Genomic DNA, 17,004 nt, shown 5'->3' on the forward strand with positions numbered 1-17,004 from the left:
ACAAAATGGTGTGGCGGAAAGAAAACATAGGCATCTAATAGAAACTGCATTGACTCTGCTTGCACATGCCTCTCTCCCATTGAAATTTTGGGATGAAGTTGTGCGAGCTTCAGCCTTCCTAATTAATAGACTGCCTTCCTCTGTGCTTAAGGGAGACACTCCTCTTCACAAACTTCACAATCTTGAACCTGACTATAGCATGTTAAGAGTGTTTGGGTGCTCTTGCTTCCCAAACACCAGACCTTATAATAAAAATAAGCTCAACTTTAGATCCGAGGAGTGCACCTTTCTTGGCTATAGCTTGAAGCATAAGGGCTACAAATGCCTTTCTGCTACTGGAAGGGTATACATCTCACGAGATGTTATATTCAATGAACATAAATTCCCCTTTGCTGTCCAATCTCACACCAGAAACTCTCCACCTCCTTACTCTCAACTCAACACACCCTCAACCTCTGTTCCTGTCATTCCTCAAACTCAAACTCATCCCAGTAGAGCAAATGACATCCATAATCACTCACCTATGCCTCCCCAATCACCTCTATCCCACTCAGCATCCATATCACAGCAACCCGATTCTGCATCATCACCTATGAACTCTGCTGCAACATCCCAAGAGCCACCTGTCAACACGCATCCTATGGTAACTAGAGCTAAAGCTGGAGTATACAAACCTAAAGTGTATATAAGCTCTAAAACACCCTTAACTGTCCAAGAAGCTTTAAAAGATCCCAAGTGGAATGGAGCAATGAACATTGAAATAGTGGCACTCAAAAGAAATGGAACCTACACCATTGTTCCATTACCACCAGGAAGAAAAGCAATAGGGTGCAAATGGGTCTATAAGATTAAAGAAAATGCAGATGGGAGTGTGTCTAAACTCAAAGCAAGACTAGTAGCCAAAGGCTTTCACCAAGAATATGGCTTTGACTACTCTGAAACATTCAGCCCTGTTGTTAAATCACCCACTATCCGAATCATTATCACCATTGCTCTTTACAACCATTGGGACATCAAACAACTTGATGTGAACAATGCCTTTTAGAATGGTGATCTCATTGAAGAAGTTTACATGCAACAGCCTCCTGGTTTTGAAGAACAAGGTCCAAACATGGTGTGCAAATTGCACAAAGCCATCTATGGCTTAAAACAGGCCCCTCGCGCCTGGTTTGACAAACTAAGGACTTCTCTCTTACACTACGAATTCCACAGTTCAAAGGCAGATGCCTCTCTCTTTATTCGGTTTCAGAACAATCATACAACTTATGTTCTTGTTTATGTAGACGACATCTTAATTACTGGAAGTAATTCAACAGAAATATCTACTCTGATTGCTCAACTGAACTCCAAATTTGCACTCAAGGATCTCGGGGATATCAACTACTTCCTAGGAATCCAAGTGACTGCTACAGCAAATGGCCTTCACCTTTCACAGACAAAGTATATAACAGATATACTCTGCAAGGCCAAACTTGAATGTGCCAACAGTCTTCCAACTCCCATGACAGGTGGGGAAAAACTATCATGCATTGGCAGTGATCCTGTCAAGAATCCCCAGCAGTACAGAAGCTTGGTAGGTGCCCTTCAATATGCAACCTTGACCAGACCCGAGATTGCCTTTGTTGTAAACAAAGTATGTCAATTTATGCACTCACCTCTTGAATCTCACTGGAAAACAGTAAAAAGAATTTTGAGATATTTAAAAGGCACACTCGACTATGGGCTTGACATGTCTCGATCAACATCCTTAGACCTGGTTGGTTTTTGTGATGCAGATTGGGCATCCGACATCAATGACAGACGATCTACCACTGGCTTTTGTGTTTATCTAGGCTCCAATCTCATCTGTTGGTCTTCCAAGAAGCAACACACTGTGTCCCGATCCAGCACTGAAGCTGAATACAGAAGCCTTGCTAGCCTCACAGCAGAAATCACTTGGATACAAAGCTTGCTCAGTGAACTAAAGATACAAATTCCTAGGCATCCAACCATTTGGTGCGACAACCTTAGCACAGTTCTCATGTCTGCCAATCCTATTCTTCACGCAAGAACTAAGCACATAGAACTCGACCTGTACTTTGTGAGGGAAAAGATTCTTACCAAAGCTCTAACTGTCAAGCACACCCCTGCATACGATCAAACTGCCGACATACTCACAAAGGCCCTGTCCAATGCACGATTTCTTCTTCTCAGGGACAAACTTAGGATTGTATCTCTATCCAACCTAAGTTTGAGGGGGGATGTTAAGAGTATAGAATAAATTGTTCTGTAATTAGTTGTTTATTATTAGTTGTCTGTTACCGGTTTTTCAGTTAAGTTAGTTAATGGTCTTTTGGTCATTTCATATCAGCTTGTGTACCTATATAAACTGTTGTTACAGTTGGTTAATTAATGAGAATTCATTCTTTGTAAAAGTTCATTTCTTTAACAAATAGTGGCATAAGTACCCAAAGTTTTGAGTTTGTACGCGGCATAAACCTAATGATTTTTTTTAGTCGCATAAGTACCCAATGTTTGTAAAACTGTAATTTTTCTCTATTTTCGTCAGTACAGGCTCCGTTTTAAATTTATTAAAAAAAATTTGGAAGTTTTCGATACTACATATTTTTCGTCCAGACCAAATAATCTAAAATTTTGGTCTTATATGTGTGACTGTTTAAGATAATAACAGAGTCTGTACTGATAAAACTAGAAGAAAATTACAATTTTATAAACATTGGGTACTTATGCTACTAAAAAAATCATTGGGTTTATGCCGCTTACAAACCTAAAACTTTGGGTACTTATGCCACTATTTACCCTTTTAAAATTATATGATGAATTTTCTATAGATTTATTATTTTCTTTCTATTTTAGATCTCTATTTTGTGTAAGAAATATTTAATTTCTAATTTTTTTTAGTATAATGTATATTTAAAGAAAAAAATTGCGTAATTTTTTATTTATATAAGAAGGTGTATGATAATTTTTTTAATTTTTTAGAGTTTTCTATATAGATATTATTATTTTTTTTTTCAAATAAGCATATATTTTTTTTTAAAAAAAAAATATACATAAAAATAAATTTAATTTTATTATTTATATAATTATTTAATATCTTTATATATTAAAAATGTCTATCTAACGGCATTTCTTGGTTTAACAGAATATACTTTAAAAATAAAAGAATATTCTGTTAAATTTAACGATGATAATAGGTTTGATCTCCGTTAACAAATAAACCCAATAATTAAACCCAAAAAATTAAACAATCTTTTTTAAATTAAAAAAAAAAAAAAAATCATCTTAGTCACATATTCTCTAACAAACCGTATATCCCCAATTTTTGATATTTTTTTTGTTATTTTTTTTTTAAATTTACACATGAATTATTCTTACACGATAATTAAACCCAAAAAATGATACAATCTTTTTTTAAATTAAAAAAAAATCATCTTAGCCACATATCTCTCTAACAAACTGTATATCGATCCCTAATTTTTGATATTTTTTTGTTATTTTTTTTTAATTTTGTATTATTTATATAATATAGAAACCATACACCTAACCATTATATTTTTTTCATTAAAATTTAAAAATAAACTCAATAATTAAACCCAAAAAATATCTATCTCTTCTTTACTATCAACTAAATCATAGCATAGATAACTTATGGTTTATTGTTTCACATCTCATTCCATTGGCAGTGAACAATTCTCCATTGAGTGTGTGTGATATATATCAGGTATATATCTCTTCTATTTATTAGAATTATATTTATTCAAATGTTTTGTTTATAATAGTATTATATATCCTCAATATATAACAAAGAAAAGGAAATTAAGAAATTATATTTGTCAATTAATTTGATAAGCAACTTTCAGGTAGAACTGAGCCAAAAGATTTTCCAATTACATTGGCACAAAAGGACATGAGCTAATTTATTTCCAAAAGTTTGAATTATTACGACTAATCACCAACAATCTGAAATTAGAGGTATGTTCTATTTGAATTAATTTATTCATTGGGCTTATATATTTGTGTATTTGTGTATTTATGCGATTTTTTTTTTTTGATGAATTACTCTTTTTAAAAATAAATATGTTTATATAAATTTAAATTTAAACTCTATATAAATGTTAAGCAAAAATTTCACATTTAGAATATTAAAAATAAATGCAAAACACAATTTCACCTATGCCAAAATTATAGCATAAGAGTTTATTAATTTAAGTTCGATCCATCCAAGATTATAAGAATAACCTCTTAATTACAATCCTTTCAAATAAAGGAAATACCCTTTGATTCCAATTACGATGATATTAAATAATTAAAATAAATTTGGGAAATTTGGGGTAAATTTGGAATTACAGCTGAACTCAGTCCATTCAATTAACTGAGCTGCCTACATACCTTCTTTGTGAAGGATCAAGCCACTTGTAGGTCAGAATGCGGTATTTTAGAATTTGGATATAAGGATTCCGGTAGATAACCACTTTCAGGAATCATTTGCTATTTTGAAAATTTGGAAAAATTCCTAGGTGTATGACCTTTTATGGAATTTTGAGAGTTATGTTTTATACCATTTTGCGGTATCGGGGACTGCACTTAGTCTTAGCAACTAAGTTGCCTACGTATCCTTTTATAGGAATCAAGTCAAACGTAGTTCCGACAATCTTTGTGAAAGTGAATTCACTTTGCCATTTTGAGGTGAATGACCTCATTTAGCATTTTGAGATAAGAGTACCTCACTTGAGATTTTTTGAGGTAAAAGACCTCATTTGAGAATTTTGAGGTGAATGACCTCATTTAGAATTTTTATAGAGGTGAATGACCTCATTTGGGATTTGATGAGATTAATGACCTCTTTGAGAATTTTAGAAATTGTGATTGTACCTAATCTTGGCAATTAGGTTGCCTACGTACCCAAAATGGGATCAAATCGAACGTAGTTCATAAAAAATTGCATCTTCATGATCTCTTATTCTTTAAAGACATTGAGTTTATTTTGGTTCGAAACTCATTTTGGTCTAATTTTAGTGAATTGGAAGATCACTCGGATTACAATTCTATTTTGATGAGAATTGTAACATAAAATTCAAAACTACTCTAAATCTTGTGTCTTTATAAAAGTAATTTGAATCTTATATTATGAAGTTAAATTTCATAATGTTTGAGAGAAATATTTTTGACAAGAAAAATATCGTGATTGTATTTTTAGTCATGTTCATATTGTTATGTATGAATGTAATTAATTAACTTTTCGTATATCACATATTTTTTATACACAGTAAGTCTCTTTTTTTTTTAATTCATTTATATCTATTTTATATAAAGTGTGCCTATATAACTGAAATTCTTAGTTTATGAGAAATTTATGGGTCACTTTTAATTTTTATTTAATAAAATAATAAAATAATAATAAAACAAATCTTATTAATATTTGAACTGATATTAAATATTGGAGAATCACAACCATCTATATATCTATATAAAATAGCCTCCTAAATGCCTCTATCAATTATCTCCTTAATTCTCTCATTTTTTATTAATTAATTAATTAATTAATTAAAAAATATTAAAATATTTATCTATCTTCTTTTTCGATTAACTTTTCAAAATATCTTTAATTATAAATTAATATTTATTTATTAATAACCCTTTTTTGGCTGAGATTAACGGGGAATCCCCAATTTATATCGCATGAAGCACACTGTTTATAGCATGAAGTTCTAAACAAAAGACGGAAGAAATTTCTACTTGAAGCTCTTGATAAGATCAAATCAGGTGTGATTTTCATTCGTAATGCTTTTCTTTCAATATGAATTGATTATTGTGGGACTATTATATATAACTAATTGTTAACCATGAATTAATACAGAGTTGATGATGTTGGGGTTCGTATCATTGTTTCTAACAATTAGCGAAAAGAAAATTGCAAACATATGCAAGTCTATCACAACCCGCGCTCTTCGCGGTTTGTATCTACAATAGAAAAATCACAACCCGCGCGAAAAGAAAAATCACTTTATATGGTATTGATTTTGTATCTACAATTAAGTGTTTTTATGTATTGATTTGTGTTTATAATATACATATTAGAATATAATCTTGAGACTAACACTCTTTCTGTGTTTGCTTAAATTCTTATAAGTGTGGTGGTATGTAAATAATATACATCAAAACACAAAATTGAGACTAGGTGATATTAACCTACCCTAAATCTTAATCACTCTCCCTTCTATGCCTCTCTCTACATTATCAGTTTATTTTTATTTTTTTTTAATTTTCTTTATATGGGAAAATTGTTTTCCACTTCTGTATTTTTTTTTTAAAAAAAAAATTACTTCACATAGTATTGATTTTGTATCTACAATTAAGTGTTATTATATATTATTTATTTGTATGTGTTATTATATATTATTTATTTGTGTTTATAATATACATATTAGAGTAGGAGCTTTGAGACTAATACTCTCTTTTTATGTTTGCTTAAATCTTTATAAGTTTGTGTTATGCAAAATCAATAGTGGATATCAAAGCGCAAAATTAAGACCATGTCGACTATAATTAATGATATTTTATGGAGTTGATAAATTTATTGATGATATTACTATAATTTATAATATACTATAATAATTGTAGTATATTTTTCTAAAAACTATAAATTTACTACTTTGATGATGTTTGTGGAAGAAGCATGTGTATAAAGGTATATTTTGAAATAATTAATATGCCATCTCTGCTTTAATTTTTTTTTAGTTTTAAAATATATATAACAATATTGATAATTATTTTTCTTAAAAAATCATATTTATTTTAATATTTGTTCTATATCTATAATATTAGTTCTTTTTAATCTTATACTAAAAGAAATTAAAGTTTAACAAGTTACTCAATTATCATAAAACAAAAATATAATATTTTTATATATAATTTAAAATCTATATATATATATAAATCTATATCTATATATCTATTCTATATAAAGTTTGCCTATATAACTAAAATTTTTGGTTTATGAGAAATTAATGGGTGACTTTTATTTTTATTTAATAAAATAATAAAATATTATTTATATATAATAAAATAATAATAAAACAAATCTCATTAATATTTGAATTGATATTCTAGAATCACAACCTATTTAAAAAGAAAACAACCAGAGATTTGATACGGAGAGGAGATTTGAGCAAACAATATTATGCATGCTCATGGCGTTGGCAGTGTACTCAAGTTAATAATATGCTATTTTGTCAAAATAGTCAGAAGGAGTCGAAGGGGTCTATCGAGGAGCAACTAATTGAGCTTTTTCTTAAATCCACAAGACCCGTATTCCACTGATTAATGTTCATAATTCTATGATCTATCAACTTTATTTATATATTAATATTCATTTATTACCACTTAATTATATGAAGTTAATATCGTTTATTTTCTGCTTAGAGCACTCAGATATAAAATAGCTAAATCTGTAGACTGTAAATTGGCTATGGAACCTTAAAATGACACTCCATTACATGCTTTATTTTATGATTTTTATTTTTTTATTTTGGGTAAGTAATAAGTTCAGTGATATTATAATTTAGTATATTTTATATAGTTTGGTAATGCAAGGCCTATAATCTCGATGAACATTATTGATAGTTGCCAACTTCACATAATGTTTTTTTTCCTTTCACTTTACAAGTTCCTATCACTCGTTAGTAATGATAATAATAAATAAACATACAATAAATATCGTCATAATATCAACATTTGTTGTATTTCGTACAACTCATCAACGTTTAAACCTTGTATCTAGAGTGAAAACTTATCATGTTGATAATTAATATAATCCACGTCATTATTATAATATTTTTCTGATATAATAATAATAATTCTATTTATTAAAACATCATGATTTTAAGTTTATTCACCATAATATTAAGGGTAAATATCATTTTAGATTTTGTATTTTGCAAAAAGTATCGATTGGACCATCTGTTTTGTTAAATGATAAAATGGACCCTGTATTTTTCATAATGGTAAGAATATGATTCTGAGCTAAATTTTCGATAACTTTTTTTTTAGTGTAACCAACTTCAAGACAATTCCTAACACGAACAGATACAAAAAATGTATATAGTTTTGTCATAACACTTTTAGATCGGATTATTATTAAATTTTATTTTGACAAAAAAATCAGTTCAGGGTCATATTTGTACTATTTTAGAAAATATAGGGTCTATTTTGTCATTTAATACAATAGAGGGTCTAAAATAGTATTTACCCTAATATTAATTATTATTATTATTAAAAGGATTAAAAAATTTCATTATTTATTTATTAATAAGCTAATAGTTATAAGATTAAAGTATATGAAATTTTAAATAGCTCTATTAAAAAATTATGAATATAAAAATAAATAAGTAGGTGACATAGAAAAAAATTAGAGTGTTATTAATATTATTAATATTATTATTATTATTATTTAAGTAAACACTTTTTCTTTCATAATGCATTATATTTACATCTTGACCATTCAAAGTCATTGTTACTATTGTTTCTCACCTATTGTCATTATCGTATATTGAGAATCATGGTGTTCTATCTCAAAGTCACAGATCTGATTAAGCCATTGTTGACATATTTTTTCTTCAAAATTTTTATGGGTTTTGCTTAGAACTATAAATATATGCTATTTTGTATTTTATTTTGATAAATAGACTAACAAATTTTACAGTCCGGCGTTCTTATTCTGCTATTTCCTCTTTCACCTCGTTTGCTTGTATGCTCTCGTTTTCCCTTACAAATCATAATGGTACATGTTATTTTTATGTTTTGATCTCATCTTAGGGATAGAAAATGAATTCCATGATTTTATTTATCTATTTTTTTATTTACTTTTTTTTTCTACCGAACACTTGTGCTTTTTAGGTTTTTGGCTTTTTCTTATTGATTTTGTGGCCGTTTTAGAGTTTTTACTGTAAGTTTTCTTTTGTTTCATTTATCCTCACTGAAATAAGTTTAAAAAGAATTGTAGTAGTATATATGTGTGTATGCTATTTGATGAAGTCACTATGTGATTATATTTGATAATAACTGTATGTTTATTTCTTTTCACGATGAATACCAAACGTCTAATTTCTTGTTTAGGGTTTGGTTAGCGGATCATTATATTCTACGATAGAAAATTTGATATCGGTTGGGTTGTTTCTCGAGTTTGATTTTATCAAATTGAATTGAATTCACTTTTCCTGATCGTTTGGGATGTATTGATAACTTAATTTATCTATCGTTTATTACAAATTACCCTGTCTTAAGAAGTTTTGAACCAAGACAATACTTTTATGTTTTCTTCTCCTACAAGTACTATGGGTAAGAGAAGTTTGGAAGAGGGAGAAGAACAACAACAAAAAAAAAAACAAAAACAACAAAAAAAAAACCCTCTAATATGCTTGTCAGTTTCTCTAAGAGATGAGATGGGCTTTTCAAGAAGGCGAGTGAGTTGTGCGTCAAGTGCAGCGCTCAAATCGTCGTTGTCATCTTATCACCAGCGGGAATTCCTCATGCTTTCGAGCACACTTCAGTGGATGAAGTTCTCCAACACTATCTTTAATAATAATGCTGATCATCAATTAATATCTAAGATCAATAATTCAATTTTAAATCATTAATAATAACAATAGAGAATATATAAAGAATCACGTAAAGAAACATCAATTAAAATATAATGAAAGGGAAGTGAGAAGTAGATCTGGCTTAATTTTATTGGGCTAGAAGGGAACTAATTAAGGCTAAAGTTTCACATTAATAAAAGAAACAGAAATTATAGAGATACATAAAAAAAAAAAATTGATTAAAAATTAATTAATTATAAAATAAAATATGTAGTGAATCAATAAATATGAACTCAGACTAAATAATAATAAAAAAAGTCTAACCTGATTATAAAGTTCACATTTATTTAGTCTAATGAAATATACTACAGAGGTGTAGTTTTTAAAAAATTAAATAGTTTTACATGCCTTTCATAAGTTGATTTTTCAATTAAATAAATTATGCACACCATGTCTAATCATCTTACATGAAAATACATCACTGTTTGCAGGAATACTGCCGCTTTGTCGACACTACCATATTCAATTTATCAAAGAAAAAATGGATAATCCAGATATATGCGGACCCAGCTAGAATGAAAAGTGCAAAATACAAAAATTACACTATTGTCTCTATCAAAGAAAATGAAGATTGAAATCCACCAATGACTATCATTAGTTTTCTTATCTACAATTTTTAGACTAATGCTATCTTCACTTATCAACAATTTAGAGATTGATTTTTAATTTTCTTTTTATCTTACCCCCATTTAAGTAATGTTTCTTTAAGTATTAGAACATCAATTTTTAGTTTATTTTTGGATTAACTTAAGAACATATTTAAATCATTAAGCTTTCTTAAACACTAATATATTGCATTCAGTATTCAATAATAATTTCACTTTCAAATAATATAGAAAAAACTTAGCATAAAATTTAGTATACGTGTCTCGCACGTAGTTTTTTGCTAGTATATATATATATATATAAAAAAAAAAGATCATGGCTAACATACCCGACTTTCACAATAGCTAAATATGTGTTACCACGCTATGGTTAGTTGAGACAAAAGAATTTTAATTACATCAAACATCAAATATTTGATCTCCCAGATTCATGCATTCGTACATATACGTATATACATAAATTGAGTACAGTATGTATCAATATATATATATATATTCACATATATAGTTGTACCATTTTTATAATATCATTGGGTATATATGGGTTTTGACTTTTCAAAAGGCACTTAAAAACGATTTAGTTCAATATATATGAATTATATGTATGTATAAATGATCACGTCGTTCGTATCATTCGGACCAATTTACATATTGAACCAAATGACATTTTCGTAGCATTTGTCTAAGCCATATATTCTTTTGAGATTTTTTTTGAATCGTTTTGTGGAATAAGTGTATTCCGGATGAAGGTATCCATTTTAATTTTGTAGAATGAATACATTTTTTTTATGAGAGCATCTATTTTATTTGCAGAATGAGAGTATTCTATGGATGAGAACATCTATTTTACTTATGGAATAAGAGTATTCCATAGATGATGGCATCTTTTGATTTTGTGAAATGAGAGCATCCCTTGGATGAGGGCATCCATAAATTTAATGGAATGAGGGCATTCCATAAATTTAAATTTAGTAGAATAAGGGTATTCCATAGATAAGAGCATCCATAAATTTAATGGAATGAGGGCATTCCATAAATTTAAATTTAGTGGAATAAGGGTATTCCATGGATGAGAGCATCCAATTTTTTGGTGGAATGAGGGCATTCCATGGATGAGGGCATCCTTTTTCATTTACAAAATGAGGGCATTCCATAAATGAGTAGAGAAAAGAACAAATACAAAGTAAAAGAGAGAGAGGGTGAGAGAAAGAGGAATGCATGCATTCTTACCCTTAAAGACCTTGAATACTTGGAAGAACAACAATGACAGTAATTTTTTTTATCTCTTTCTCTCTGTTTTCTTTCTCTATTTTTTTTTCTTTGCAAAATGCAATACTCTCCTCCCTCTCTTTTGTCTGATTTTCTTCTTTTTATAAACTCTATTTTTTTTTACTATGTGAAAAGTGATAAGAGTGGGAAGTGGGAAGTTAGAGAGAAAAGTGGATCTATATTATTATTTATTAATAATAATAATATATATTTTCTCTTTTTTTTTCTGACCAATTCTTTTTATTTTTTTTGTTATTCTCTTTACTAGTTTTATTAATAAAGGAATAAAATAGAATCCTTTTAAAAAAAACGATTCAACAATAAAATAATACTTTTTTTTTTCTAGAAACATAAAGCTACAGACTAATTTCAAAATCAGAACAAATAAATATTCAAGTATTTCAATAAATTCATAAACAAATAAATCAGAACAATTCAAAATCTCAAATCAAGAAAATTAAAAGTTTAGATTTATAATCTTTACAAATATGAAAAACTTAAATAGATCTAATGACCATTGTTTTGTTGTTGTCGTTGCTTAGTTACTGAATTCTTAAACAAAAACCACTAGAAATTATATAAAACTAATATTTACGTGGCTCGCCACGTAACTCTCATCTAGTATATATATATATAAAAGGAGAAGTATGAAACGGTGATGTGACACTCTAAAATCACTTTAATCTCACTATCTCTTCTCTCCTTAATTCTCTCTTTTTTTAATTTTTTTATTAGTTTCATAAATATTAATTAATATAATATATATAATTATGAAATCTAAGTATATTTATCCACGTTTTGGTTTTTTTTTTTTAAATTGAAAATTTTAAAAATAATACTTTTTTAAAAAATATCATCAAAATTAACATATTCAAGTTATGTTTTGGCCATATTTTGGCTTTTTCTTTTCTTTTTTTTTTAAAAAAAAAATAATTTTTTTAAAAATTATATATCATCACTTAATTCCAAAATCTATACATATATATGATAAATTAAAAAAAATATCATACGTTTTTTTGAATATTTTTTACTTTATCTTTTATTATTTTTTTCTATCACGATTCTTTATATGTATCTTAAATTATGTCTCTAAATCATTCTTAAAATTTTATTTGTCTAAAATATCTATTAACCAAAAATTTATAAAGACACTCCATTTTAATAATTTGTATTTTATATAAAATTTATATCTTTAATTGTACTAAGGGCTTTTTTTTTAACTTTTTTTTTCTAATTCATATTCTTAAAATAATATACCTATCAAACAAAAATAAATTATATTTTAAATATTATGAAAAAAATATTAAAATAAAAAATTATATAAACTTTTTTTTAGAAAATATATATATATATATATATATACATGAGTTAGAAAAAAATATGAAAATGAAATAAAAATAAGTATTGAAATTAATATAAAATAATGTGAGCAAAAAATTAAAAAAAATATTAAGAGTAATTTTTAAAAATTATTTAAGTTTATATTTTTAATAATAGAGCGTATTTATCATTTTATGAGTTGCAAATAGTTTTCTAAAAAAATGCAAATATATGTAATAAAATACTTAATTAACTCTAAATCTAATTATATATATGTCATGTTGTGTGCTAGCATACACATATTTATTTTTTTTTTAAAAAAAAAAAAAATATCTTTATCTAAATTATGTACCAATCATTAACAAAATTTTTATTTTGAACAAATTAATAATTTTAAACTTAAATATTTTAATTAATTTATTGTGATCATAAATTTGATTTGCAAGATGTACTAAAATTAAATTAAAATATTTATAACAATAAAATTTATTATATAAATTTTATTTTAATTTAAATTTTAAAATATTATAATTTTCAAGATATTTTTTCTTTCAAATACTTCTATCAATTTCTCCATAATTCTCTTATTTTTCGAATTTTTTTATTCTACTTTAAATTCTCTAATTGTCTCATTGTTTTTTTTTCATTTTTTATTATTTTTTATTTAATTAGAGATCATTAATTAATTATTTTTTATTCTAAATTATTTAATTAAAGATCACCAATTTAGTCAAAAAAAAATACAGATTATTAATTAATTTAAAATTATTAACAAAATATATAACAGTATATATTAATGATGACTACAAGTGAGATACGGTAATGATATCGATTTTAAATGTAGTGGTGACTGCAAATGAAATATTGTGATAACATTTATTTTGAAGATATTTTTTTATATGCTTTCTTTTTATATAAAAATTGTATGATGATATTTTTTAAAAAAATTCTTTAGAGTAATCTATATAGATTTACATTTTTTTTAAAAAAAAATATACATAAAAATATGTTTGAAATAATTTCATATAATTTTATTATTCAATTAATATTTATATATATAATTTCAAATTTCTATATTGCGTAAGGATTGTTCAATTTCTAATTTTTCTTCTATACTGTACATTTAAAAAAAAAAAGTGTGCTTTTGTATTTATATAAGAAATTGCATGATAATTTTTTTTTAAAATTCTTTAGAGTTCTCTACATAGATTTATTATTTTTTATAAGCATATATATTTCAAAAAAATTATACATAAAAATAAGTTTAATTATTTGATTTCAATTTTATTGTTCAATAAATATTTATATGTATAATTATTTAACCGCCGCACGTGAAGCGCGGCCTGTTTCCTAGTTTAAATAAAAAATAAAAACAATTTCTTTTTCTTTTCTCTTTTTTCCTTCTTCTTTTTCTTTTTTAAACCCTAATTTCCTAAAATAAAAAAGTGAAAGAAAAAAAAAACAAAAACAACCTAAAAATCCTAATCGCCTTTCCTTCCCACGCTCTCTCTCTCTCTGAAATTCTCTCCACCCCCACCACCATTTCTTGTTTGAGGTTGATGTGGGATGCATTCTTCTACTCGACTCGAGAACAGACCTTGAAGGTTTGGAGGGTAGAGAACTGTTGGGAAAACCTATTGCAATTAACCACAATATATTCACTCTTTGTATGTCAAAAATAGGATACTTATCAAATACCACAATAAACAATTATCAAATATCAACCAAAGCACCACAAACAATATAAAATACGCAAATCAAGCATAAAAGTGAGACACCAAGATTTTTACGTAGAAACCCAATGCGGAAAAAAAACCACAGGATCGTAGTCCGCTCAAATCATCTACTATTACCAAAGTTTAATAATGGGATTACAAAGTTCTTCTCTACTAAAACTAGAGGCTCACAACAACATCAAGATTAAACATTCTTGGATCACCTATACAATCATCATCATCATCATCATCATCTCAAAAGATAGATACACAAATAGAAAAAGGTTGGGTCTCACCAAGTGGGTATTGTAGAAGAGCACCTTAGAGAGGACAATCGCCAAATCGGAACCAACAGATTGGTAGAGCGCCTTGCAAGGATTCAAAACCCAACATTTGAGCTAAAATGGATGAGAATCAACCACTTGATCTTCAATGCAAAATACCAAAACCCTTTCTCTCTCTAGCTTTCTTTCTTTCTTTCCCTTTCTTTTTCTTTTTTTTTTCTTGGCTGCTCGAGATACAATTACTGTTTTCCTCTTTATTTTTCTTTTAATTAATTCAAACAAAATGGGCATTAACCCCTTAAATGGTCCAAGCCCACTGACAAGTGATACTGTCTTAAGAAGATACAACGGTAAGATTATAATATATTTACCAATATCAATATCGGTCCCAGTCCAATGTATACTCCATACATCCGTACTAGCATACTTTACCAATGTGCTGGAAAGAACATAACACTTATTCAAGGTGTAAGTAAGCTTTATCGCTGACTATCACATCAATGTAAATCCAGTGCATTGATGAATCATGGGACATTATCTTTTGAAGCATATAATTACAATTACCTTTCACTGTGTTGACATCACTGTAATTGTGAATAACTATATGCAGTGGCGGAGCCAGGCCAACATTTTAGTGGGGGCAAAAAAAAAAAATTGAAGCATTAATGAAAAATATAATTTTTATTAAAAAAACACAAATTCTATGAGAATAAAAGTAAATATATGTGAGAACAAAAGTGAAAAATATAAATTTTATGGGGATAAATATAAAAATATGTAATAACAAAGATGAAAAAAAATTATTTTTATGGGTCAAAATATAAAATACCCCAAAAAAATATATGCAAAATTTATATTTATAACAAATTGAGGGGGGCAAATGACCCCACATACCCCCCTTCCCTCCGCCTTTGATTATATGTTCTGGATTTAACAAAAATTGTATCCATTAAACCATAAACATGAAACTACATATAAACATAAATGACTTCTAATTTTCTATTGATAACAAAACAGATTATATTAAAATGGGTTTTATTTAGGGCATAAAATCTAACACGAAATCTTATTGTTGGTTTGGTAGGTAGTCTTTTCTCTATATGATATTTAACGGTGTCAGATGGTACAACTCGGGTATTGATACGTGTCGTCCCAGGGTTTTTTCTTTTTGAATTTTCCTTGTGTCCCTATCTGTTGGATTTACCATTTATATTAACCAGGGTTTACCATCTGTAAAAAAAAATAGATTTACCATTTATATTTTAAAATATTTAATATTTAAAAATAATTTAAATAATTATTCTCATAATTATTAAATAAAAATTATTTTGAACTAATATCATTATGACATGTGTTAATTTAGTCAAAATTAACTTTTTTTAAGCAGTCAATAGAAAGTGTATTGCTACAAATTCTTAACAGGCTAATTAGAATTTTTTTCTCTCGAATTTTGGCATGTACCAAATCATACTCCCTAAACTTTTAAGGTCGTTAAAAATGCCTCCTGAACTATTGAGATTGTTAGATTTAAGGACTTTTGTCCGATTTTAGTAAAAAAAAATCTAACATAAGTGAAAGTTCAAGAGGCATAATTTAGTACATGTCAAACTTCGAGTGGCATGATTTGATAGATATCAAAGTCTGGGGAGTATGATTTAGTACATAAACAATCACTGAAATAGTAAAGTTGAATGAAATTAGACAAAAGTTCTTAAATCTAACAATCTAAATAGTTTAAGGGGAATTTTTAACGGCCAAAAAAATTCAAAAAGCATGATTTAGTACATGTTAAAATTTAATGGATAAAAATCCTAATTAGCCTTCTTAAAATAAAGAGTTTTACTACTAAACATTTTACATATAAAGTTAAGTGCTACAAAATGAGTTGGAAGTTTTGTCACTATTATTCCCATTTAAGAATGAAAAAACTCCTTTTTTATTTTAATTTTTAGAAAATCTCTTTTGTAATATTGGAAAGTTCGGAAATATTAGTCATTAAAAAAAAAGTGTGAAGTGTGAACAAACTAACACAGCGTGGCAATCTCGAGATTTGGAGAAAGATTGAGGTCAAAAAGAGAAGAACCTGTCATATTCTCTTCTTCTCATCTCAATCTCATCTTTGTTCTCTTCACTTTATCTTATTTTTTTTTTTTTTGAGTAAGAAACTTGA

The 17,004-nt window shown here is 27.3% G+C and overlaps 1 protein-coding gene across 1 annotated transcript; it reads left to right on the plus strand.

The window, feature by feature from the left end:
- Positions 1–1,072: 1,072 nt before the first annotated feature.
- Positions 1,073–2,260, plus strand: LOC115695255 (uncharacterized mitochondrial protein AtMg00810-like). Its single transcript, XM_030622334.1, has one exon. It carries the CDS (start codon positions 1,073–1,075, stop codon positions 2,258–2,260), a length of 1,188 nt encoding a protein of 395 aa, XP_030478194.1.
- Positions 2,261–17,004: the final 14,744 nt, after the last annotated feature.

The sequence above is a fragment of the Cannabis sativa genome, chromosome 6, assembly GCF_029168945.1.
Source record: "Cannabis sativa cultivar Pink pepper isolate KNU-18-1 chromosome 6, ASM2916894v1, whole genome shotgun sequence".
Taxonomy (NCBI): domain Eukaryota; kingdom Viridiplantae; phylum Streptophyta; class Magnoliopsida; order Rosales; family Cannabaceae; genus Cannabis; species Cannabis sativa.